This window comes from Phyllostomus hastatus, unplaced genomic scaffold (genome assembly GCF_019186645.2).
Source record: "Phyllostomus hastatus isolate PE091 unplaced genomic scaffold, TTU_PhHast_1.1 phas_contig_34, whole genome shotgun sequence".
Taxonomy (NCBI): domain Eukaryota; kingdom Metazoa; phylum Chordata; class Mammalia; order Chiroptera; family Phyllostomidae; genus Phyllostomus; species Phyllostomus hastatus.
In genome coordinates, this window is record NW_025333857.1 from 63298882 (window position 1) to 63325510 (window position 26629).

Sequence of the window (26629 nt, forward strand, 5' to 3'; positions counted from 1 at the left end):
GGCCATTTTCGGTCATTAGAGAGTTGGCAGCAGGCTATGCACACTGTCTGGGGAGGGGCCACCTGGCCGCGCTGAACTTGTGTGAAGTGGCTTGAATTCTGGCTGCCCTGCCCTGAGGGACAACCCTGGCATGCCTCCCCACCCCTGTGGCCACTACAGAAACATTTAGTGAAGTGTCATAATACTGTAACCAAGAGGCTTAGATGGAAATACACACAAACACACACACTCCTCATCAGAGGCCTCCTGTCAAGAGAGAGAAAAAGGACAGTGTGGTGCAGTGGGCTGGCTCCCTGACGATGCTATCAAACCACCAGAAAAGGCTATTGCTATTGCTAAGTGCTGCGTTTTAAGTGGTTTTGTGGAATCCCCTTGTGCTCAGAATCTGTCATCACACCTTCCAATCCATCGTGGTTAAGCCTTTTGTGGGTTAAGCATTGCCAACAGTGGAGGTTCTTTTTGCCCCTAATTCAATAATTCCCATGCGTTGAATATGTGTATTTGCCTTATAATGTAGCAGGTACTTTGTATTGATTATAATCATCACAATAACCTAGCAAAGGTGAATACCTTTTCTTCTGATGAAAAAGGGCAGGAAATTGAGGCTTGGGGGGAATTAAGCAATTTGCTGAAAACCATACCACTACTTAGAGGCAGAGCCAAGGTTCCAACCCAGGTCTGTCTGAATTCGATGCCTGGATTCTATCCATTTTGCTTTGGCTGCCTCTCCAAAAAAAACAACACAGAGCCCACCAAGTGGGCAGCTTGACCTTGAGCAAATGAAAGGTGGTAGCAGTGCCTTGTCTGCTTCCCTTCTGGTGACCGACTCAATCTGAGGACTCAATATTTGTGAAAGACAGACAATAAGGAAGCTTATACGGAACCGGCCTTGCCCTCAATGCCCTGCACTGAATCACTTACTTGCATGAATGAGTGGATCTTATCATAAGCCTACAAGACACATCTGGAAAAGCTCTGCCAGGAGCCAAATGCCACCTTCACATGTTGTAAAGACTCCTGAAGGCATTGGCTCAAGCTGCAGCTGGGAGCCTGCACCCCAAGGACAAAATGTTTTGACTGCTTAAAATATTCTCGAATATTCGGGAAACCAAGTTTCAAGCAGGGTAGTCAGGAGACCCCCACTATGCTGCTAAGTTACCCAGTGACTTGGGTGAGCACGAGAACTTCACCCTTGTCATCTGTGGATGGAGCAGACTGGACTCGATGGTCTACATGATTCTTCCCAGCCCTGGACCTCTGTCCTTTGACCCCTCTTTGTGCCCCTGCAGAAGAATCTTTAAAGGCTTCTTGGGAGGAGGGGTGGAGAGGCCACTGTGCTGAAGTAACAATGTTTCCTCCTCAAGTTTGAGGGGGCACTCAGGGTTGTGCAAGTGCAGGGCTGACACCCAAGAACGAGCACATCTCTAGATTCTGTGCCCGAGACGCCTTACTCACCTCACTGGAGTCCCTACCCTGCTGGAATGGTTACAGCAAAGCTCTAGTCAACTGTCTCCCTTGTATCACAATTTTGGGCCAGTGTTTCCCCTCTCTCTCCTCCTAGGTCACCAGTGTCTGTTATGAACTGAGTGTTTGTAGCCTCCCTCCTCGCCCCCCCTGCCAAATTCCTATGTTGAAGCCCTAATCCCCAATGTGATGGTATCTGGAGATGGAGCCTTCGGGAGGTAATTAGGGTTAGAAGAGGTCATGAGGGTGGTGCCCTCATGATGGGATTAGTGGTCTTGTAAGAAGTGGAAGCAAAGCCCTGGCTGGCGTAGCTCAGTGGATTGAGCGTGGGCTGCGAACCAAAGTGTCCCAGATTCTATTCCCAGTCAGGGCACATGCCTGGGTTGCAGGCCATGACCCCCAGCAACCGCACACTGATGTTTCTCTCTCTGTTTCTCCCTCCATTCCCTCTCTAAAAGTAAATAAATAAACTCTTAAAAAAAGAAGTGGAAGGGAGAGAGAGATCTCTCTCACTGTGCATGCACACACATGGGGAAGGCCACGTGAGGACATAACAAGAAAGTGAGAAGTTGACCATTGCAATCCAGGAAGAGAACCCTCACCAGGAACCAATTCTGTGGCATCATGACCTTGGGCGTCCAGTCTCCAGAACTGTGAGATATAAGTTTTACTTGTTAAAGCCACCCAGTCTATAACATTTTGTTGTGAGAGCCTGAGCAGACTAAAAAGTGTCATCCTCTCCTGTGTCCTTTCTTTTTTTTAATCCCCACGTGAGGATATATTTATTGATTTTTTAGAGAGAGGAAGGGAAAGAGAGAGACAGAGACAGAAAATAACATAGATGTGAGAAACATCAATCAGTTGTCTCCTACACGTGCCCCAACTGGGGATCAAACCTCAACCTAGGAATGTGCCCTGACTGGGAATCAAACTCACAACCTTTTGGCATACAGGATGATATTCAAAACAATGGAGTAACCTAACCAGGACTCCTGGGTTCTTTTTTTAGAAACAGTGTGAAAACTGGTCTTGGAGCTCATACTCATGGAAGGAAGACAATGATTCTTTATCTCCGATGTCAAAGCATGAAAACAACTGATTAGACAGAAAGTCCCAACAGACAGAGAGGGCAGCTGCTTTTGCTTACTACCCCCAATACAGAGCACGATGCTTGGCACATAATTAGTGCTCACTAAATAACTGCAACGAATTAACTACAATATCTGGATTCCAAGCACTCTTTCTACCTCCCTGGCTACCACCCTGGTCCAGGCCACCATCATCTCTGGCCTGGATTATCCCATCATCCTCTTAGGTAGCCTCCCTCCTACCACTCTTGCTCTGTCCTACATGTTTTTCTCAATAGAGTGGCCAGAGAGAGCCTCTTAAAAGGGAAGTTAGATGACATAAGTCTGCAACTCCTGAGGCACCCATTGCATTCAGATGGAAAGCTGATATCCTTACAGTGTTCTCAAGGCCCCACAGGCTCTGACCCTTTGGCCCCTCTATGACCCCATCTTATATTCTAGTATCTGGTGAAGCTGAGCCACCTTCTCTTCCATGATCTTCCTCAAATACATGAGGCCCAATCTGCCCTCAGAGGGGAATGGCTGCCCCCTCCGCCTGGACTATGCTGTCCCCAGACATCCACAAGCATGCTCTGTCCCCTTCACCTCTCTTGAACAGTCTAATTAAATCTACAATCACTCCTCTCTTCCATATTCATCACCCCTTCTTCTTGCAGGCCTTTTAAAATAAAAACAGCACATCCTCTTCTAACATGTATACAATTTCTGTATTTGTTACTGAATATATTCTAATGACCTGTCTGCCCCTGCCCTCACTAGAACATGAGCTCTGCAATGGTAGCAATTTTTATCTGTTCTGTTCATTGTCAGTGCCTGACATCCTGATTACATTAGGTGCTTGATAAATACCAGCTGAATGTCAAATGAACAAATACATGAATGAATGAATAAATAGTGAAGTCAGTTCTCTAACTTGGATGTCAAAGCAGTAAGGCAATCTACAAGACCAGAGGTTGACAAATTTTTTTTCTGTAAAGGGCCAGCTGGTAAACATTCCACGTGTTGCAAGCCATAGGGTCATGACCACTCAACTCTGCTGTTGTAGCACACGATCCTATGCATTATGTAAACTAGTCAGCATGGCTATATTTTGACAAACCTTTATTTATGAAAAACAGCCATTGGCCTGTGGGCTGTAGTTTGCTGACCCCTGCACTTGACTAAACTCTATCCAGCCAGACACTGGGTCTGGCTTTGCTCCCGGTTGAACGCCAGCACAAAATACAGTACCTACCCCAACACTGTTACTCAATAAATGTTTTGAATGAAATGACATGTATATGAACTATAGTTCTGCTCTTCACACTCTATCACAGCACTATGTACTTGAACTTGCTGCAATAATGTAAATGTTCTGTATCTGTGCTCGCTGATATGTGAGCCACCACACATAGCCAGCCACAGAGCACCTGAAATGAGGTAAGTATGAATTAATTCACATATGATTAATAGCTACCACACTAGACAATGTACCTCTATTACAATCATTCTTTTGCTTCATAATCCAACTCCAGTCCCCCCTCCTTCAGAAAGCTTTCCCTGACTGCTAAGGCTCACAGTATAAAAAATATTTCTATTTCACTTGGCATACTATTCTCCAGTTCTATCCATGATGTCACAAAAGGCAGGAGTTCCTTCCTTCTTTCTGCTGTGTAGTATTCCATTGCATAAATGTACTAGAGCTTTTTGATCCACTCATCTACTAATGGGCACTTTGGCTGTTTCCAACACATGGCTAAGTGAACTAAGCCAACTGGTGAAGGACAAATACCACATGATCTCACCTGTAAGAGGAATCTAATTAATAAAAGAAACTAGTGAACAAAATAGAGCCACAGGCATGGGAACATGGAACAGACTGACAGTGACCAGAGGGGAGGAGGGAGAGGGATAATGGCGGAAAGAAGGGAAGGGACTAGTCAAAGAGCATGTACGAATAACCCATGGGCACAGACAACAGTGTGGGAATTGACTGTGGGAGTAGGGGGTGGGGTGGGCAGAGGAGGGCAAGGGGGAAAAATTGGGAAAACTGTAATAGAAAAAAATTTTTAAATCTTAGAAAAATATAATAAGTAACAATAAAAATAAAGATGATAGAAAAAATTCTACAATGCTCATTCAATTCAATTCAAGTTTTGATCACCACTTACAATATCAGCTCATTTTTGTTGAGCTTTGTGTACAAAACATTGTGCTAAGTGCTTAATATGCTTTATCTAGGTCAATCCTCATAATAACCCTCTGAAGACTGATATGCTGATGTTATTAGGATCATTTTATCATTGAGAAAAACAGAGGCTCAGCAAAATGCCCAAAGTTGTGCAGGTCCAAAATGAAGGTACTGGGATTTGAACCTTAGTCTTATGTGAATCCAGAGCTCAAGTTTCTGACAACCACAACATGCTTATTGAGAGTATAAACTTAGGTTGGTCCCAGTATGCTATGTGAATGTTTACTATCCTTCAGTTATGTCAGGAACCATGGGTCATCCTCTTACTACATCCTCCAAAGCCAGAGTTGGGCAGAGCGTTGCTTTCGATGAAGTTTACAGTACACAGAATTTGAGAGCAATTAAATAAACTCTAACGTAAATTTATTTTCTGTAATAAATGGAGAAATGGAGGCTCAGAGAACAAAGTGACATGTCAAAGGTCAAACCATGAAAAAAATTGCAGATCTAGGAGTGAAGCCCATGGAATTTGACTTCAAGTCGAGTATTTCTCTTTCCATTCACTCATTCCATTAGTCATTATCAAATATCAATAGTGTGCTAGACAATGGGCTGGTTTTGGGGACAAAGTAGTGAGTGACACAGACACAGCCCTTGCCTTTACACAGCATACAGTCACTCAGAGAGCTAGTAATTAAACACCACATCACACAAACAAGTTTATAATTACAAGCAGCAATTATCTATTGATAGTAGAGGCTAGTGGTCAAGAGGTTAAATTCTGAAGCCAGACTTCTTGGATTCTAATCTAAACTTCACCTAGACTTCCTAGATATATGACTTTGGGAAAATCCATTAACTTACATGATTTATTTCCCTCATCTGCACATGGTGATGATGGGGCATTGCATTACAGACCTTTCCCAAGGATTTGTCTGGTAATTATGAGTATCTTACAGTTATTATTGACAGTGTTTTCCCCTTACTGGCACATAAAATATTGGCATATATATATACACACACACACACACACACTCACACACACACATATACACATATATATGTGTGTATATATATATAAATAAAATAATTTGTTTCTTGGTTTAGTTAAAATCTGACTGTGTCCACTGCACAGGGTTATTGAGAAGATTAAATGAGATCATATGTGTGAAGTGCTTGGAAGAGTATGTGACACATAAGCTTGCGTGGTTCAATGTGCATTATTATTATTTACTATAAAGGAAAAATTGAGTACATGAATGGAGCATAAAGCTTGGCAGAATAACTGAGTGTAGGGTGTCAGTGAAAACCTCCTTGAGGACGTGACACTTAAGTTGAAACGTGAAGGAGACATGAAGGAAAGGGGAAATGTGGCTCATAAGGAATGGCTGTAGGTGGAGAGCAGATTTGGCATGCAGAGAATAGCACCTGCCAGATCCTATCAGATTGGCTACCGAAAAGGACTCAACAGCAATACACGTAGAACATTTCACAATGTGGATTATGTGTCCTAATTACACTCCCAACTCCAACCTATACTTGTGTCGCTGTCTCCTTTTTTCATACCCTGGTTTGTTGATAATCATTGCTCATGAGCTGTTACAATATATTTAGAAGTTTCCTGGAATGCTTTTTGAAATAGTAGGACATACACCATTTTTGGAGGTCTAATATATTTTTGTAATACATTTGTTGAATAAAATTAAATATAGACTCTCATTTAAATGCCATTAAACTATTTTTGTGATAAATTATACTCTTAAAAGCTGAGAGTCTCCCTTCTTTTTTCTTGGGAAAAAACCCCCAAAATAATAATGAGAGAAATCTCAAATTATCTTCCTGTATGAAACTTTATGAGATTTCATCAGATCTCTCACAACCTGTTTTTTTTCAAGCTCAGAAGCAAGGATTGCCTTGAAACTTCAGTGTGACTGGCAAGTTCCCTATAAGAAACCATTTTCCATAGTCTGTTTTGTAGCCCATTCTAACCTTCTTGTCCTTCCCAAGGTTTGAGCAGTCGGTCCTATTGCTTGCCAGTGCAGGCTCTCTGAAATTTTATGACCTTATCTTTGACACGGATTGTCCTTTTTCAAAGGCCCTCAACTCTCTTCCACAACATAACATTTTACAACCCATTTAAACCAAATATAGCAAGACTCCCAAACAGAGATATAAAATGGCTTCCCTTCAAGTCATACATGCTGTCACAGTTCCACTGTTCAGTTCTGTACTTTTCCCTTGTCCCAAGTCTAATTGGGTCATTTTATTTTTTTCAAGTCAACTTATTCTATAAATTCTTTGTCCAAAAGATTCATTCCTGCCTCTGAGAATTCTGTGCAAATACCTATCAAAGCAAGAATACCAGAGTGCCTCTCTCTTTGCTAAGCAAACTCTCACACACTGACTCCTCAAAACGGTAGCTTGTCACTCATTCTGGGTCCAAATCCCAGCTGTGATACTTAGTAAATACATGACCTTGGGAATGCCAATCATCTACTTTAAGGCACAGCTTCTTCTATGGAAAATGGAAGCAATAATAACTACCTGGAAGTGTTGTTATGGAAACCAAGATAGTTATATAAAGTTTCAGCATGATACTTGATATGCAATAAGTGCATAATAAATTGTATACACTGTTCATGAGCCTCTTGATGTCTCATCAAAACTCCACCATGATTCTCTTAAATATAAGCTACATCAGGCCATTGTCTAACACCCCCATCTGCTATGTATAGATAATGAACCTGTACCAAATGGATCAATATGGTGAGATAAATGAGATTTTACAATAAACATTAATTTCATGGACTTCAAGCAGAACAACCTTGGTTTGTTTTTATTGCTTGAATGGCTTTTGTTGGAAATGGTTTTTAAAAGTTTGATTCCATTATCTTGCATGTCTGAATAAATAAGGCACAAGGTCCATCAATTGACAATCAGTTTAGACGAGGTTTGTTTAAATCAGGTTCTAGTCAAGTTCAGGACCAAGGAATGATGAGGTACAGAGAGCATTATGGATTCTGAGAATCAGCGTGCCTCACTTCATGAAGGATTTATTTCCCCAGTTGAGGCCCACTGGAGTAACAGCATAGTTGAACACAGACCAAGCCTGAACAGATAAAACATAGAGCTGACTTTAATTTAGTTCAAGAAAGACTAGTAACCATCTCAAGAGAGAATGTGACTTTCCGAAGAGAATTAGCTGTACCAGATAAAAGTCTTCAGCAAAAAACACACTCAGCTCAAATAACATAGTTAGTGCCCAGAGAGCTATCCATGGTCCTGACACCAGAACACTGCACCCAATCCATTGCCTAAGCCTTGCCACTTCAGCAACTGAAACTGACTCCTCATTCATCCATTCAAGAAAAATGCACTGGTACAGGAACTGTTGCAATCCCTGTGATACAGCAATAAATAAAAAAAACAAAGGCCAAGTTCTTACAAAATTTATGTTCTCATAGACAAATCTCTCTTTTCTGGTGTGACAGAAAGTTGGCTCTCTCCTGCTTATTTAACTGCACGTCTCACCTATGCACTACTCAGCTGAAACCCTACACATCTGCTCCATTATCTGGGCCCCCTCCCTTCCCGGGTCAGCCTCCTTCAACGCAGGGACATTCTCCATCTCTGTGAATTCTTGGACTTTACAACTTTGTAAAGCCCTTGTGTCCCTTTCAACTTGAATAATACAGGGCTCAGCAGATCATAGAAACAACCTGTGAACATTACAAATATTTAGTAGGATGTAGGAGATATGTATACATATATAACATAATTACACAGGGTGTATTTTCATTTCATTCCCATTGCAAAGGAAAAGTGGCTGCTGAAGACACGAAAATAAACTGAATTTGATGGTGAACATGCCTGAAGTTCATATCAATTTAAAAGAAAATTCAATCTACTCTGAATGCCACTTTCAAATTGTTTCAATCATACTTATGTTCTAAGTTATTAGTGCTTAGGAGGTCAGAGAAACATGAATTTTGAGCTGGAAAATATCTCAGGAATTATCCAGGGTCATAATTTGTATCTTGCCACTAACTTAACTGAGTGACCATGGGCCACTGACTCAGCCGTGGTGGTGGCCCTCGGTCTCCTCATTCAATAAGGCTAGATGGTCTCTACAGACCTTGTTGCATTAAAAGTATGTGTCCACTCAGCTCTTTGTTGGAGAGAAGGAATATGACATTCACAGTATGTGAAACTACCAAGATCAAATGGCAAATCTCTGGCAAGGCTGGCACTAGGATTGAGAGCCTGGGATTTTTTTCACTGAACAAGTTGAAAAGCAACATGCAGACTAAATGCAAGTCCAGCAGATGGGAATGTCCAGACTATTGTAAGCTTCGCGTCAGGTGGTCAGGTCCTCCAGAACACAGACTATAACTTAAGTTTTTCTTACATACTCTAACACGGTGGTGCATTTCTGGATTAAAGGTGTCTCATAAAATATTTATTACATTATTTAAAATTCATTAAATTAATTAAGTCAAGACACAAGTGACTGAATCATGATTATAAAAATAACATTAAGCGCCATGTTCGGAGCATGCACTGTATATTAGGCACTACACCAAGGGCATTTTAAATTTCATTTTTCATTCTCACAACATCCCCCCAGAACAGGGACTATTCAATGAATTTTTACACATGTAAAAAACGAGGCTCTTATATGTTCAGTGACTTGTCCAAGGCCCTCCAACCAGGGAACATAGAAGCAAGGGTCTGAACCTGGTTCTGTCTTACTCCAAAGGATAAGTCCAGTTCCATGCTGGTTGACTAAATGCTTGAATGAAGAATAAATATGTGAATGGATTAATGACTAAATTAATTAGTGTTCTGCTATTGTCTCATGTGGTTTGGGCCATAGTATCAAAGCTTCTGTGTATAGAATTTAGCATGACACCACACATGCGCAGACCTTTAATAAAGACATTTCATAATGAGACTTATTCATGATGACATCCTTAAGAGACAAAGCCCAATCATTTGAACTGTCTGGTGCTGCGTGTTATGGGTGGGACTATAGCAAGTAGCCCTTGAGTGTTCCCTTTGCATCTTCAGAGAGATAAAGAGTGAGGGCAGTCCGCTCTGGAAAGGAGCATAATGCCTCCCTCTGGCAGCACCGCGAGCCTTCACTGAGCCTCCACTGAGGCACTCCTTGACCGTGGTCCTTGACTGGTCTGTTCTCATCCCATCCGCTGTTTGAAGATAAATGTGCAAGGATTGGGAAAATAAGCAAAGGTTTGTAATATTTACTAATTTTGTTGGTATATGTACCCCCATAATGGCCCATTTCCATGCTAGCTACATGACATAACTGAATAAATAATTGGGAAGAACTCAGAATAATCAACTCTCATGAGTCCATACAAGCCAGCTCTGCACACCATGGATCCGATCACATAATTAGGCCTATGAGTGGTGCTAACTGTTAAAGTCCCTGGAAAAACACACCTGAGTGGGGCTATGGCACACAGCAGGAACACCTGGCCAGGTCCACCCATGCATCAAGACAATTATATATTCTTCAGCTGCAGCATCTCCCTGCTTTCCTCCTTTCCCTCCACTCATTTGGGAGGAACAACCCTTCCAGTGGACACATTCAATAAAACTTTTAAGGCATGATGGACAATGTCTGGACTCCATGACTTTGTTCAACCCCATATAACCCACCCACAGAAGAAGGGGATTATTTATGTGAAGCTAAGCCAACTTCAACAGACCTAAGGCTTGAGTACAGGGCTTGGGAATTTAGTTTTTTCATGACATCCTGCAAATCCTAATTCCTCATGGAAGGCAAAAGAGAGGAGGTCCAGCTATTCCCTTGGGGTGGGGTGTTTCCACAGACAATCGGACAGGTGTGCAGGGTGGCCCCCCATTTCAGTGGCCGACATAGTTTTACTAAGTCCCTTGGTGGTTCTCACAATCTTCAGACCCTTGTCTCTATGAGTTCTCTCCATTTGACCTTTCCAATTTCATCCCCTGCCACTCCCCCCTAGTCCTCTTCCTCCAACTTTTGTGCAGCACACTCTCTAGGTAACAGCACAGCTATACTGCTCTCTGGCTTCTGGAATCATTCTAAACTGTCGTCCTCTTTTTTCAATCATGAAGTTGCCTGTGCTACGGCACCCTTCCTCCTCATGCTCCCTACTGATTATACGAGGCTCGGTGAACAGGACATCTTCTCTGTGATGTATTTCCTGAAATCCCCATCTAGAACACATTTCTCCCTGTTCTCCAGGCATGAGGTACTTTATTAGTGCTCACTCTTGATTTACACCATAGTGTGTCTTTTATAATAGCTGTATATGAGGATGTTCTTTTTATTTCTGTGAAAATGTGAAATCCATGAAGGCAGGAACATTGTCCAATTTGTCTGTGATTTCTCATAGCATTTAACACAGAGACTTATGAGTGTAGGAATTAAGAAAATCTTTCTTGAATTGAATCTAATAAATTGAAGTAAATTTTGCAGAGCGGGTCTGAGTCAAGCCCCATGAAAATATGTGCAGGGAGCTTATGTGCCCATTTCTACTCTTGTAGAAATCAAGACCCTGAAACCTTGCCCCCACAGCCTTCCTCTTCTCGGGTTTGCCTCCTGCTCCCCTCCCCCCTCACCTGCCTACCCCTCCCAGAGCCATGTGGGCCTCCTGCTAGTGCTAAACCAGTGACAAGTTCCTGTGCTCCTGCCCACAGCACTGGCCCTTGCTTGTCCACCTGCCTAGAAAGATCTTTCCCCTGATAGTGGCATGGCTTCCTCCTCTTCAAAAGTGCCTCCTCAAATGTCACCTTCTGAGAGAAGCCTTCCCTGACCACTGTCTATGTAACAACAAGCCCTGCCCCGCCCCACCCCCAGCTTAGCACTCATATGCTCTGTGCTCTCCCCCAGCCTTTACCATCACCTGACCGAACGCACACACTCACACACACATCTGCCTGCTTGCTTGTCTGTTGCAGCACTGTCCAACAGAACTTCCTATGGTGATGGAAATGCCTACAGCTGAGTTGTCCAGGAGGTAGCCCTGGTCACACATAGCTATGGAGCACTTAATATGTGACAGGAGATGAATGTTTACTTTCGTTTAATTATAATTAAGTTAAATTTAAATAGCCACATGTGGCTAATGGCTACCATGTGAGACAGTACAGATTTAATGTCTCCCTAGAATTTAAACTTGATTAGGGCAAAGATTTTGCCTTGTTTGTTCATTGCTGCATCCCCAATACCTAGAAAAGCACCTGGCTACTCCATAAATATCTGTCAAATGGACAAATATATGAATATGCTAGGAGCTTTCCATCATTAGCTCATTTAATCCTAAAAATAGGCTTGTGGGACACATACTATTTCCATTCTGTGGGACTCAGGGAGAGGAAGTGAGCTACTGAAGGACATCCAGGTAGCCTGTAGCCGTGACCAATGTCTCCCCACATAGAGTGAGTATGGTAAAGACAATTAACAACACTGCATTATATACTTGAAAGCTTGACTGTCATCACACAAAAAGTGATATGTGAGGTGATGGAGGTGTTAACTTTACTATGGTAATCATTTCATACTATGTACATGTGCACATTAAATTACCACACTGTGTGCCTTATACTTACATAATGTTTTATATCAAGTATATCTCAAAACATCTGGGAAGATGATATAAAGAACGCACAGCCAGTGAGAGGGAGGCAGGATCTGAGCTCAGGAATGTCTGATGACATTCAGACACTTTGCTTTGTTAGAGTTGAATGAGATGCTCTCTGTGGTCCTTTCTAACTCTGAAGTTCTGTGGTTTCATGAGAGTTTTCTCCCTCGCCAGCCAATGGCAGCACATAGTTTAAGCACCAGTTGGACTGATGGACCTTTACATAAGGCCCCTTGTCAACCACTCAAAAGCCATGATTCTTCAGGTAGAAGGAGTGCAAACCATCCCTCGACCCATATCCTCCCTCCCTCCACCTCCGGCCCTGCCCAAGGCTCACCAGTCTCTGGGTCGCAGAGCTGCTCACAGGCATCTGTTGTCCTCTGTCCGCAGAGGTCTCTCACCCATGGGGAGGTGGCATTGATCTGGTAATACAGGGACAGCTTGGCCGGGTTTAGCCAGTCGGAGATGTCCAGGTAGCTCCCTTCACTCACCACAAAGCTGCTCCCTGTGGATGAACAGAGAGAAAGACAGCTACTTTCTCCCTGATTTTAGGGTTCAGGCATGTGTCACTGCTGATGCTGCAGGCCAGGAACACAGACAGGTGTGTACAAATCACGCCCCCAATACACACCCAAGCTCCCCTGGTTTCACTTGTGTATACACATTTACAGAGCAATGTGCCGATTAAGGTGTCAACAGCCAGCAGAGACGGAGACAAATTAGACACAAGAGACAGCTCAACTTAATGATTAGAAGTCAGGCCCTTACGACTGAAAGAGACTTGAGCTCAAATCCCGAGTTCAGCCTTACCAGCCACTGATTTTGGGCAAGTCACTCAAAGCTTCTGGCCCTTGTTCACATCTCCTATAAATGGGAATATTAATGGGACCCACCTCCTAGAGTTACTGTGAGAATGAAGTAAACCAATGTACATAAAGTGCTTAGCCGGTATCTGACTTGTCCTAGCAAAGACTGATTCAATGTTAAAATTTAAAAGAAAAAGAAAGCTAATGTCCCTGTCACCTAGGCATCTCCTCTGGAACAGGGGTCACTATGCCCACAGGGGCCAGGTGGGCAAGTCAATGGGAAAGATAAGCTGTGTACCAGAGAAACAGCATAGCTTCCTGGCTTGCTGGCTTAGCTTTTTTCTTTCTTTCTTTTTTTTTTCCATGAGAGAGGGAGAGATTCAAAGAAATCTCTAGCACCTCTAAGGAAAAAAAAGCAGCACCTGTGCAATGAAAAACACTTTAATGCTGGGAAACAATAGGGGAAGATGAGGTGAACTAGCCACTGCAAGTTCTGTCGAAAGGGAGCAGCTGCAGCCTCGCTGTAGCCAGCTCTGGCTGCACGGGCCTGAAGGCTGGCGGTGGCAGGTCTCCGGGTGTGCTTCAGGAGAGACTGAAAATTTAGGCTTTTATTATAATCAACCAATGTTTAAACAATGGCTTAAATTTGTTATGGAAAGCTTGTGTAGGCCATCCAAAAGACCCTAGCTTTGCATTTCATGTTCTAAAATGTTCTTTAACACACACATATACATATGTATGCACCCTGTGTGTGTGTGTGTGTGTGTATGCATATATATCGATTACACACATATATGCACACACATATATTCTTGCAGGGACAAGGAAGAGATGCCCATTCAGGATGGCTGCATGTAGTGTTTAAATGGTAGTGTATGCATTTTTGCAATAAACCAAAGGAAAAATTTTAGAGGGCAGAACCAAAGGTTCAAATAGGACCAGGCTCCTCACAGCTGGACTTGGAGAGCTATTCTAGATTCACAGAAGATCTAGGGATCTCAGCAGCAGAAGATCTTAAATTATTTTATAATTAACATGACTTAGCTTCTCTCCCTGTACTTTCTTCTCTCTTCCTCACTCTCCACCAACAAAAATCTTTCCATGTGTGCAATTTACATTTGCAAAGGAAGGACTCAGTCAGTAGGCATCATAAGGGATTGAGAGCAACCTTTCCATCAGGTCCCATCAGACCCTCCTGGTTGACCAATGGTTGGGCTCCTCTAAGCTCTGGTGTCCTGCTGTGGCTTAATGGGCAATGGCCAGAAAGGTGGCACTTACCTGGCTGCCCTGAGAATCTAAGATTCCCTGAAAAGGTAAGGGCATGGCAGGCAATGCCACCTTTTTTAATTCAAATGTCAGGATGTATATCATCCTATAGAGTAAGTTCTTAAGTGAAAGCATAGCAGACAATGCAATTTTGGGTGAGGACGAAAGAGGAGTACATGGGAAAGGCAAAAGAAGTAGATAACATCAGACTCAGAGAGAAGAAAATGACCGTATTTGAAGTTGGCCTTAAAAATCTTTGGCAGCCAAACAAGAAAGAAGAAGTCTGCTGGATTCCATATTTCACATTTCTGGCAAGGGTAGATATGCAAATCTATCTGCAAAGCCATATTTATTTTCCCCTTTGGAACTAAGCCCAAGCAGAAACATGTCACATGGGTCCTTGTGTAAGGTGCCGAACATCAGTATCAACCACAGATTTTTCTTTTAAAAAGCACAGTCATGCTGTTTAAATGGATAATTTTTGTACTTACTCTCACTAACGATTGAATTTTGTCCCAAGGCTGATCTTGTCTAATCCCACTATTTCAGGAAAGCTACAGTGCACTGATAAAGAGAACAGAGTCAGCAAGACGTGCGTTCAGAACTTCACTCTGCTACTTACTAGCTCTGTAAACTTGGGCAGGAAAACAAATTCTCAGTCATCTCATATGAAAAGTGTAAACTCCAAATCCCTCTTCACAGGGTTCATGTAAAGATTAAGTGAGGCAATGCATTTGTCTTGGGTCAGATTCCCCAGAAATCAGACTCAAAGGCACAGACTGGCATGCAGGAGGATTCGGAGGTATACTCTTGTAGAGGGATGAGCAAAGTGACATTGGACAGAGAGAGCAGTCGACTTGTCATACAGTTGCAGCGAAGACCTCAGGTCATCTCCTAGGGAGCTCTGGGGCTGGGATGGTCCTTTAGAGCCTTTCCAAATCAAAACAAGAATGTCAGGCCATTGTGCCTCAACATTAGCCAGTCATAGGCTGTGGGCTATCTCTGGGGAAGAGACACAAATTTGAGTGAAGTAGTCCCTTTCAATGAAGGACTATTCTCTAAGAAAGACTTGGAGAAATCCTGGCAGCTGGGAAAATCAGTACCCACAATCCTGGCAGCTGGGAAAAGTGAGTGCCTACGTTCCAACGAGAGAGCTGGACACAGAATAGCTCCATATAATATTCACTACAATATGGGAAGTCCCCAGCACATTGTGAAATCTCAACTCACAGGAGCCATTTTGCCTACTATTTGGATTGCTCACAAACTTGGAAGCTCTGAATGCAATACCTGTTAACATATCTCTCTCAACTATGAGAAATGTGAGTCTCTTTGGAAGGAACTAACTAAAAAGCAGGTAGTCTTCAACTTCTTAAAAAAGATATTCTAACAAAGTCAACTGTTGCTTTAATGACAGAAGGGAGTGACTATCCTTTGAACGCTCTCTCTGCTGCAGTCCCTGGGATGAATGTGTTATACATCCTGCTTACCAATCCTTACAGGAGCCTCGAAAGATAAGTATTTCCCCATTTTTACATAAGACAATGGGAGGTTCAGAGAAAAATTGATTTAACCAGATTTGTACAACTAGTACGTGGCCAAAGTAGAAGCCGGAAGACCCAGGTTTTTCAGCATCCAAAGCTGGGATCTGCCCTTTATTTCAGGCTATCTTGAGAACTGGGGGCTTTGGTTGGGATCTTTTGCCTTCTGTGGTCCTCCCACTCCTCTGTGCACGCTTCTTCAGTGCATATCCTGCCGTGTGGGAGGGCTTTTACTTCCTCTGATAGACTGTGATTTCCTACAGGGAAGAGGTCATGAGTTATTCATGAGTCGTTATCAATCAAGCCCTCAGCGAAATGTCTGGCACATACTGGCAATTCAGTGAATGTCTGCGGAGTGAATTAATGAAATCAAAGCTCCAACCTTGACTACAAGGAAGTTCAACTCACTTCATCATGGGACTGTGAAGCAGGTATGCCTCCACATTGATCCCAAAGTTTGACTTCGTTTCATCCTGCGAGAGCCAGAATACAAAATGAGCCTTTCAGAGTCTCCCTGGTTCCAACCAAAACTCAAACTTCACTGTCATGTCTCTTGAGCTCTTATTCAACCCACAGGCTTGTGATGTGGATGATTAAAGTGGAGATGCTAGAGGGATTTGGGATGACAAGGCGAGGATATACGGCACAGAGATGGCACATCAGAAAGTGAGAGGAAGTATCTGTGCAAATGTAATCACCAAGACTTAACTCATGTGTTCATGTCACCGACATTTACTAAACACCTCCTTGCACAAGGAATAGACAGAGAGAATGAGAAATAGACTGACTCCATCAAGAAAATAAAGGACAAACAAGGGAGATCAAATATGCATAGATAGCTATAATCCGACCTAGAATGTGGTAAGGACAGCCTGAAAGGGGTGGGCTCATCTTGATATAAGGAGAAGAAGAAAGGGGAGTCAAACAAATCACTGAAATGTTGGTTGTTAAGCCAGACCTTGAGGGATCTGAAGGGTGACAACAAGTTAGGCAAAAGCAGAGGTGGCATTTGTACCTTAAGGCTCACCTTCAAATTTGCTCATACTCTGCTTAATAACTCTAATAATTAGAAAGTATTCCATTCAACTAGTAGCTACATGAGGGGTCTGTCCAGAAAAAAATCCAACCATTGTTAATATACTGAGAACTGTTTGTGTGACATCAATGTAACCTGGCAGCCAAGGAGAGTGGACTGGAATGTGCATGCGTGAACAATGATGACTCCACTGTACTAGTCAGTGGGGGAAGTAGACACCATCAAGTGAGCATGTGTACTGTGTGGGCATCGCATTCAAAGTGACTGAGCAAGTAGAGCAACAAATCTGCATTGAATTTTGTGTTCAGCTTGAACATTCCTCTGTGGAAACTATTTGGATGATTCAGAAGGCCACAGCTTTGGGCAACTGGTGACTGGCAGCTTCATTATGACAATGCCCCTGCTCATGCATCATGTCTTCTGAAGAATTTTTTGGCAAAGCATCAAATCACCTGGGTGACTCAGCCCCTCTACATCCCCAGATTTCTCACCCTGTGACTTCTGGCTTTTCCCAAAACTAAAATCACCTTTGAAAGGGAAGAGATTTCAGACCATTGATGAGATTCATGAAAATACCACAGGGCAGCTGGTAGCAATAAGAACTGCGTGAGGTCCCAAAGTGCCCACTTTGAAGGGAACTGGAGAGTCATTGTCCTATGTGCAATGTTTCTTGTATTTTGAATCTTCTTCAGTAAATGTCTCTATTTTTCATATTACATGGCTGGATACCTTCTGGACAGACCTCATATACGCTGTTATAGATTCATTATTTCATTCATTCTTATATTTTTCATCTAACAAAAAGAATAACTACTATGTGCTAGACCCTGTCCCAGGATCTGGGTGACTGGATGATTAAAATATGGTATCTGTCCACTGAGAACTTGAACTTGAAGAAGGGAATCCAGAGATGCCAAAGCTAATGCAAATCATGAGTGCTTTTTATTCCCCATTCCCCCTTTCTTACTACCTCATCTAGAATGCACATTTCTTGAAGGTAAAGACTATGCCTTATTTAACTCTGTAATCTCCACAGTGCTTAGGCTGTAGCAGAGGTTCACAAGATGGCGAGGGGTTGTGTGTGTATGTATGTGTGTAGACAGAGACAGAGAAAGGTATCACACAATAAGGTCAAATAGTGGCAGGCAAACAACTCTGGCATTACTAAACTCGAGCATTACTTTGGACATAAATACATAGGAAAGGAGTAAAAATGCATATTCCCTATGTCTCATATTTCTCTAGTTTTCCAGTGGATCCCTGTTTTATCTTCTTGGCTTTGGGTCAAAAGTACCCTCCTCTGTGTGGGTGCTCTGAGATTCTTTGTGCTCAAATCAATCTCCCCAGAGAGTAAGGACTCTGAAATGAATCTTTACCAAAATCTCAACTTCAAAATGTCATGTTTCCTTATTTTTAAATATATATATATATATATATATATATATATATATATTTCTCCCACTGGCTTGTGGGAATATACATCATCTAATTAGCCAAATGGATTTTCAGTTCAGCCCAATCATTTCCTTATCTAGCATCTGAAGCTCGGCGTTGCTCGGGGGACTGCACAGGCGCGGAGGTCCTCATTAACTCTGATCTTCAATTACATTGATTATGAGCCTGCTTCTGTAATTGTGCAGCATAGATCAGGGGTGAGCTGGGAAGCTCAGGCCATTCCGTAGTGTTCTAAGAAAAGCCAGAGGCAAATTAGCCCCCAAAGAAACAGAAAGCTAGAGATGAGAACTAAAAATACCACGGGAGGAGGTATCACCAAACAAAACTGCCTGGAGAGCCAGAGCGAAGGTGCAAATCCCCTTCATTGCGCCTTAAATCACAAGGCAGACCCCTGAGAATCATGAACAGAAGGTTTCAAAAGAAGTCTCAGGACACAGTGCTGAATGGGGACAGAGGAATGAAAGATTCCATACGTGGCAAAAAGGTGCTATTCACAAATGAAGCTCAGGGAATTCTTCTGGCTGAAAGTACTTCTCCTCCCTCCCCTCCCGCGCCTCCCCCCGTTTCTGGGTGCAAAATAATTAGAGACTTCCTATCTTCTGTTACATCGTGCATCACCCAGATTCCATCTGTAACGGTCTTGAACCTGGGGGAAATATCTTTCCAGGAGACATGATAAAAAACAAGTTGTATTGAAGTAAAAACGAGGAACCCGTCTACCTTCCACCCCATACACCCAGGAAGAATTAAGTCAGGCTTGAATTCATTCCACCACTATTGACTGAAAGCTATTTAAAGAGTGAGGACTGAAACTCTGCGAACATGAGGTTGAAAGCAGCAGTTGGAGGGTTTGCGAGAATGGGCAGAGAAAACCTGGACCGCTGGGAACACGCAGTCTCTGAGGGCAGCAAGCCTGTAGGGTCACGGGGTGGCGTGGGTTCTCTTAAACTGTCTCTGAGCCCTCAGACACCTACCTCTGTGCCCTCACTTCCTGATCTCCTCACACCTTTCTTCCTTTTTGCCATTTTCTCCCCCTTTTCCTTGGGTCAACTTCAACCTACTCCTCTGTACTGTCTCTACCTCTTATTGGCTGGCAGTGTCCACCTCGAAAATTCGTATGTTAAAGTCCTAGCCTCCCGGACCTCTGAACATGACTGCATTTGGAGATCGGATGTTTAATGAGGTAAATGAGGTTAAATGAAGTCATTAGGGAGGCCCTACTCCAATATAACAGATGTCCTTATACGAAAAGGAAATCAGGACACAGAAACACAGAGGGAAGACTATGGGAAAGACACGAGGAGAAGATCCCCTCTACAAGTGAAGGAGAGAGGTCCTCAGAAGAAACCAACCCTGCCAATGCCTTAATACTGAGTTTCTAGCTTCCAGAACTGTTACAAAATAAATTTCTGTTGCTTAAGCCTCACTGTGTGTGGTACTCTGATATGGCAGCCCTAGCACGCTAATACACTGCCTGTCTTATTTGACAGCTATCTCTTAAGCCTGCTATTTTCTCCACTTATTAACCTTTATTTTGTGTCATGGATCCCTATGGATCGTTTCTCAGGAGAAAGTTTCCAAATGAATAAAATGTAATACCTAGTAACTGAACCAATAACTGAAATACAGTTCTATCCATGGAGCCCTGAGGGGGTTGTGGAGCGCAGGATAAAAACCCTAGTCTGAACTAAGCTATTTTTATCCACTCCACGGAAGCCCAGTCTGCTGTCTGACCTGGTTCCAAACGCGGCCAATATCCCAGGATGAACAGAGGGAGTGGCGGTAAGGTAGGAGGGTAAAGTGTGTGCATGTGAAGCAGATGACCAAAAGAAGGAGAAAACTACGAAAACACTAACCCATTCCAGTGGCTAAGATGGGGCAACGTCTTTCCTTTGGTTCATTACATGGAAACACTATTTCCTAAAGCTCTGAAGAAGAGATCAGAATTTTATGATGCTAAGTTATATATTTAATTTTCAAGAGTGTTAGAAAACTTTCACTTCCTCTAGTTCGGTTTCTCAACTTTTTTCTTTTCTCAGTATCACCCACTGAGGAGCGCTTTTAGACTTTTTTCCCCTAATCACTTGCCACCCATGTAATTTTAGTACCACAGATATACTGCATATCTGTTTATGTGCTGTGTTTGTGCTGAACATAAGAAGAGAACAATTTCTGTGCTCCTCCCAAGAATCAATTTTCATATTTTAGGAAGTATTGTTGTACACATTTGAGATCAGGGAAGGAGAGGGATGGGCCCAAGATCCCACTGGGATTAGTGAAATAACTAAACTGGAACCCAGACTTTAGGACTGCCAACATCTTCTCGCTGTGAGGGAGGTGAGGGTCAGAGAGGTGAGCTGACTTTCCCAAGGCAACAGAGCCAGAAAGTGCTGGCGCTGGACCAGAATCCAAGCGCTGTGACTTCTAGCTCAGGGTTTGACCAAGGATTTCTGGCCCACGATCAAGAAGAATCGATCCTGAGGAGAAATGTGAGCCGTCTGTCACCAGGCTAGAGCTCCCTCACCGGGGGTGTGAAATGGTAATACCCTTCAGAGGTGGAGGAATTTGTCACTAAACATCCCTAAAAAGGAGCACGGCGAGGAACAGGCCCCTCATATCTTTAAAATGGTCTGCGTTAGAAAAACAGCGATATCCAAATGAAGCAGTATCAAAGCTGCATTTCCTCTCCCCAAAAGGAGGCTTGCCTAAAGAGGCAGGCAGACATGCATTTACTCCAGGCTATTGTTCTGTTTCTGCCACTTCTTGTAGTCCCCACAGCAAACGGTGATCAGAGCCCTGCTAAAAGGGGTTGCCGCGGAACCACGTGCCCTTCTAGGTCCCTGGTCTTGCTTCCAAGTTCAGTTAGGGGCGTTTAGGTCTGGGGGAAAAAGGTTTAGAGCCTTAACATTTCATAAAGTGATTGTTCTCCCCAGGGATATAAAAATGCGGTACCAAGGCAGGCAGTGGGAAGAACAAAGTCCTGACGTTTCTCCTTCTACTTCAAGTTATTTACATTTTTAAAGAAGAATTATGGTTAAAGGAAGGAACCTATGGGCTTTTTACTTCAGAATTCACATTCTTTTTATTTTAACTTCCTTCGTTATGTCATTGAGAACGTTTGCATCAAACCCAATCGCAGTGCTGGATTCCTTTTTGGTCAGAGATCAGTAATTCTTGAGTGAACACAGTGGACGGTTAATCCCAAACCTCACAGGTCCTACAGCTCTGACTTGCTAATTTTGAAAAGATTCCCTCTCTGTCAGCTGCCAAGTAAGACATGAGCTTAGATGGAAGGCAAAGAGCTGGACGCTGGAGTTAAACAAGCATGGGTTAGATCCTAGCCCAGCCACCGGGCTGCTGTGTGACCCTGGGACAATCACCCGACCTTGGCGAGCCTCCTCCATTTCCTTATTTGTACAATGGGAATACTTCGTAGAGATTCTATAACCATTAAATAAAATGTATTTGGATTGCCTAAATACAGGACATGCCTGTGTTCCAGGCATACTATTCCAGGGGATAAAATTTACATAGCCAACAATGTATTCTACGTATAATTGTATGTCTATCCATATTTACCATATATATTATTGTGTATTTCATATATGTATATACATTTGGGTAAGTGTGTGTCCAGGTATCTATGCATACATATATGTACACACACAAGCTAATATAATTCTATGAATAATTGTATCCTACGAGGACGGTGTTTCCCAGAGTTATGCAATATAGTGGTCCTACCTGGGACAGAGTAAGACAACAGCTTCATTTAAAACAGCAACAAAGCAGCCACCTTTCTCCTGCCTAACCAGTATGCTTGTTTTCTCCTACGATGATTCACGACTTATGCCAGCAGCATCTCCTGTGATTTTCTTAATACCCAGGGAGAATTGGGTAGGGCAGGGATGAGGGATGCTACTTTAAGATGTGTTTCAGGTGTGGGGGTAACACTGTAGAGACCCTAGAAGGATGCCTGGCACACGAATGTATAGAGAACATACACAATGTGGCTAAGACGGGACTGGCTGACTGGGTTAATAAAGGAAATGAATGCATTGTGTCACTTTCCAGATCCACCAACCGAACCATCTTCCCCACCCTGCTCCCACTTCTTTGGGTTCACCCTCTTTTACAAAACACACTTCTTCTCGCTGTTCCAAAAATATCTGCGCAAACATCAGGGCCTGTTTGGCAAAGACGGCTCACAACTGTGAGCCCTAATAATAACCACATTAGCAATGCCTCCCAGATCTGTTTCATTAATACATTGTGGGTTCAATGTCAATTGCCAAATTAGGCCCAGGCACCTGCCTGCTTTTGTGGCTCCCGCTGTGAGTCTGTGTGTAGGTGTGTGTGTTCCTGTCTCTCTGGCCTCCTTCCTATTCTCTTCTCTTTTGTCCAGGAATAAATTAAGTGGGAAAAACAGACCTTGAAATTGGCACACCTGGATTCAAAAAGTGCCCTTACCACTAACTCTGTTTGAATGACCTTGAGAAATGCTTAATATTTCTTTTCTTAGCTTCCTCATCTAAAAGTAGATGAACAATATTTACCTTGCAGCATTTACACTGAATATTAAGTGTGACTGTGTGAGTACCTGATTTATTTGATATACTCACCAAATGGGGGTTTTAACTGCTGTTATTAATCTAATTGACCTTAGGAATAACTCTGGAGGGCAGGTGTTACTTTTAGCCCCAATTTACAGAAAAGGAAGTTCGAGAAGGTTAGAGGTGTGTGTTTTAAATTGCACAGACAAGAAGTTGGTGATTCCAAAAAAGAACTCAGTCCGCCTGTCTCTCAGTCTGGAACTCTATCTGTAACACCAGGTTGCCTCCTGTTCTTCTCACTTCACTATCTGCACTAGTAAGATGTGTGTGTGTGTGTGTGTGTGTGTGTGTGTGTGTGTGTTTGGTGTCTATCAATATCCATCTCCGGTTATTCCTCTAAGTACTCAGCTTCTTGCCGTGGCTGAAACATAAATCAGACCATGTTGAGAGTGTGTGACAGAGAGAGAGAGAAATGGCAGAGAGAAGGTGACATAATATTGTAATTCAATACTTAATGTCTCCAAAGACATGTCATACATCCTCGAGACATTTCCAGAAGATATTTTCTGGAAACTGGACAATAATTCAAATTAATGCTAAGCCTAAATCTAATTGTTTTATGATGCAACCAAGGGCTATACGGGGCAAAGCTTCCAAAAATCAGAGGTTTCAAGTTATATTGATGGAATGGATTTCACTGCCGGGCGCGGATGAGAATAGCTGCCTAAAAATATAATCTTGCTATTTGGAGCAACCTAATAAAGGGGCCTCGCAGCTTAGCCATGGTGTAGCGTTCACAGCAGTCATCCCTCCAGCAGCCAAACCCCACTGGGAAAGTTGGAGAGAAAGGTACGATTGTTATTTGAGGGCCAAATGAACAGGATACGGGATAGCTGAGATCCACATTTCTGCACTAAGAGATATGAAGGATGAACTTTTTCATTCTGCTCCCAGATTGGGTCGGTGGGATGTGGCTTGCAGGCACTGGGCCTCAGAGTCAGACAAGACTGATTGAAGCCTTGACCCTGCCACCTACCAGCCGACAGACTTTATGCCCATCACCTGACTTGGGGAGCCTTGGGGCTCGTCTTTGATAAAAGGGGGATAATAATGCCTACCCCTCACCCCTGCATACAAAGGCACATGGAGATGGTTGATGAAGAAAGCACATAGTGCCCAAGAACATATAGGATCTCATCTCAGGTTTTGAACAAACAAACAAACAAACAGCAAATTGGGAGTGTGCATGTAGGGATAGCAGCAATAAAAAATTCTGGAACAATTTACATGGAATCACCCATCCAACAGACTAGGGCCAGGAATATAAAAGAAAGAAGGTATATTTAATATTTACTTCATTCACTCCTGTATTACTTTTGTAACAAGTGTACTGCTGCTGCTGCTACTACTACTACTAGTGTTACTACTAGCAGTAGTATTAGCAGTATAATTCCAACAACTTCAGAAGGTTTGAATAAAGGATAGAACGTGTGTGTGTGTATTCATAGTATTGAATCATACACATAGTAGGTGACCAAATGTGCTTGTTATTTCTCGTTTTGTCCCTAGAGACTAAGGAATGCATTCTCTCTCCCTTGGAACACGGCAGGTGTTGGGGGAAGGAAGGCGTCACTGGCCAAATGCTGCTGCTTCTTCCTCCCAGGCATATCATCACGAGCCCACTCTCTTGGTCTTTGCTCAGGTTGTTCCCATATTCCTGGAGCATCCCCCTCACCACACCTATCCTTCCAGACCCAGCCTGCAAAAGGCAAACTTATCCTTCCCTTGTCCTCTCACCTGGAAGTGGCCTGTCCTTCTTCTGCACTCAAAGGCCTGATACGTACACCTCTCTGCTCACATTAGTGTCACTACTAATGCATGTGAGTTGGGCACACACATACTGAGTATCCCCACGTGGCAAGGGTTGGGACATGCTGATGTGCTGATATCTATCTACCTTGGAAGAGAGTGAGCTTTCTGAGGTCAATCCATGACTAACTCATCTTCAGTCTGCCATTTCTTAGCATAGTTTCATGTACTTAGCAGGCAATGAGTGAACATTTTGGATGGATGTATAGATGGATGGATGGATGGATGGAGTAACAAATGGTACTTTCAGCTATTTGAAGAATATTGCCTTAGTGTTATCAAATGGAAACAAAAGAAGGAATCCACATGGTTTTCTTCTCACACTCTCCAACAGTCCTTCAGATTTCACCCGAGTCCCACTAATGAGCCACAGTAGCAGGCAATTTCTTCTTAACAATTCAAACACTGTGTAACACCTTTATATCCAATCTCACTTGATCCTCATGGCATAGGATATTAGAGGTTCTAGAGTTGGATGAATTTTGTTCAGTAGTTGTGTGAGCCTGGGCAATCTTATTACCCTCTTTGGAACTCAGTTTTCCAATTTAAAAAAATCGGAAAAATAACAGTTATTATCTCCAGGGTTATTGTCAAGAAGAAATAAGTTAATTAATGTAAAATATGTTGAGTGGTTAGCATTCCATTACACTATACCCTCTATATATGCATGCATGTGCTATAGAATTATTATCATTCCCACTTCATAAATGAAGATGTTGGGGGAAGTAATGACGTTCATTGCCCAAGTCACACACAGTTCTTTAATTACAAATTGGGACTAGAGTCCAGATGTCCGGCCTCTATCTATTATACTTCTTCTGTTGTCACTTTACTTTTCAGCTGGTTGGTGGCTGTGTTTAAGTCTGAGTGTATTTATCTGTATAGTCTAGACATGTTCATAGAACACCATATATATGCCAGGCCTGGTTATGAGAATATCCCCTGGATATTCTGCAGGGGACAAAAGATGGCACAAAACTACAGCACTTGGCTGTAGAGAGTGTACAGTGTCGGGTAGGAGATGAGCATTAAACAAGCAAATGCACCAGCACTCATATAACTACAAGTAAGGGCCACAGTGGAGAAAGAACCGAGCTGTTGTAAGCACCAAATAGGGTGTGTATGTTTGTGTGTTGCTATGGGGAAGGCAGGGTGGTGGTATCAATGAAAGAATGTTATTTGCAAACATGCAACTAAAATGGTATATGTGATGTTTCTGAGGCAGAAAATAGGTTGGGCTCTGTTTTCAGTTGGAACTAACAGTATAGAACATAATGTTAACTGAACTGGGGGATACACAGGTCATTTAGTGTATATTTATGCTTTTGCTCTTAAACTTAATTGTCCTTTCTGGGGTGCTAAGTATCTAAAAGAGCACAGTTAAACACTCAAACCATGATTTTGCGAATCTGCACCAAACTCCATGGTGCTGTTTTCACAATTTACACAACAGGAATGGGCAGTAGCGGAGGCCACATAAAAGCCCAAACATAAACTAACATAATTTCACTTTTTCAAATAACCAGTCAATTTTCTATGTTTGCTGTTGTTAAATTCATTTAGATGACCAGGCCCTTTTGTGTTTTTGTAGAGAGAGAGAGAGAGAGTCTAATACAGTGTTTAATGGCAGAAACATGGAGTCAGGCGGCTGGACTCATGTTTTGACCCTGACACAAACTAACCAATGATAATGATCCAGTTAAACAGGCCTTGGTTTCTCAGCTATAAAACT

The 26629-nt window shown here is 42.7% G+C and overlaps 1 protein-coding gene across 2 annotated transcripts in view; it reads right to left on the reverse strand.

Annotated features, from left to right (window-relative positions):
* ASTN2 (astrotactin 2) overlaps positions 1-26629 on the reverse strand; it is an 821211-nt gene that overhangs the window by 452280 nt on the left and 342302 nt on the right. For both annotated transcript variants that reach the window (XM_045840430.1, XM_045840429.1), the window contains exon 7: positions 12709-12876. In XM_045840430.1, the coding sequence (XP_045696386.1) occupies positions 12709-12876 (168 nt within the window). The remainder of the gene's footprint in view (positions 1-12708; positions 12877-26629) is intronic.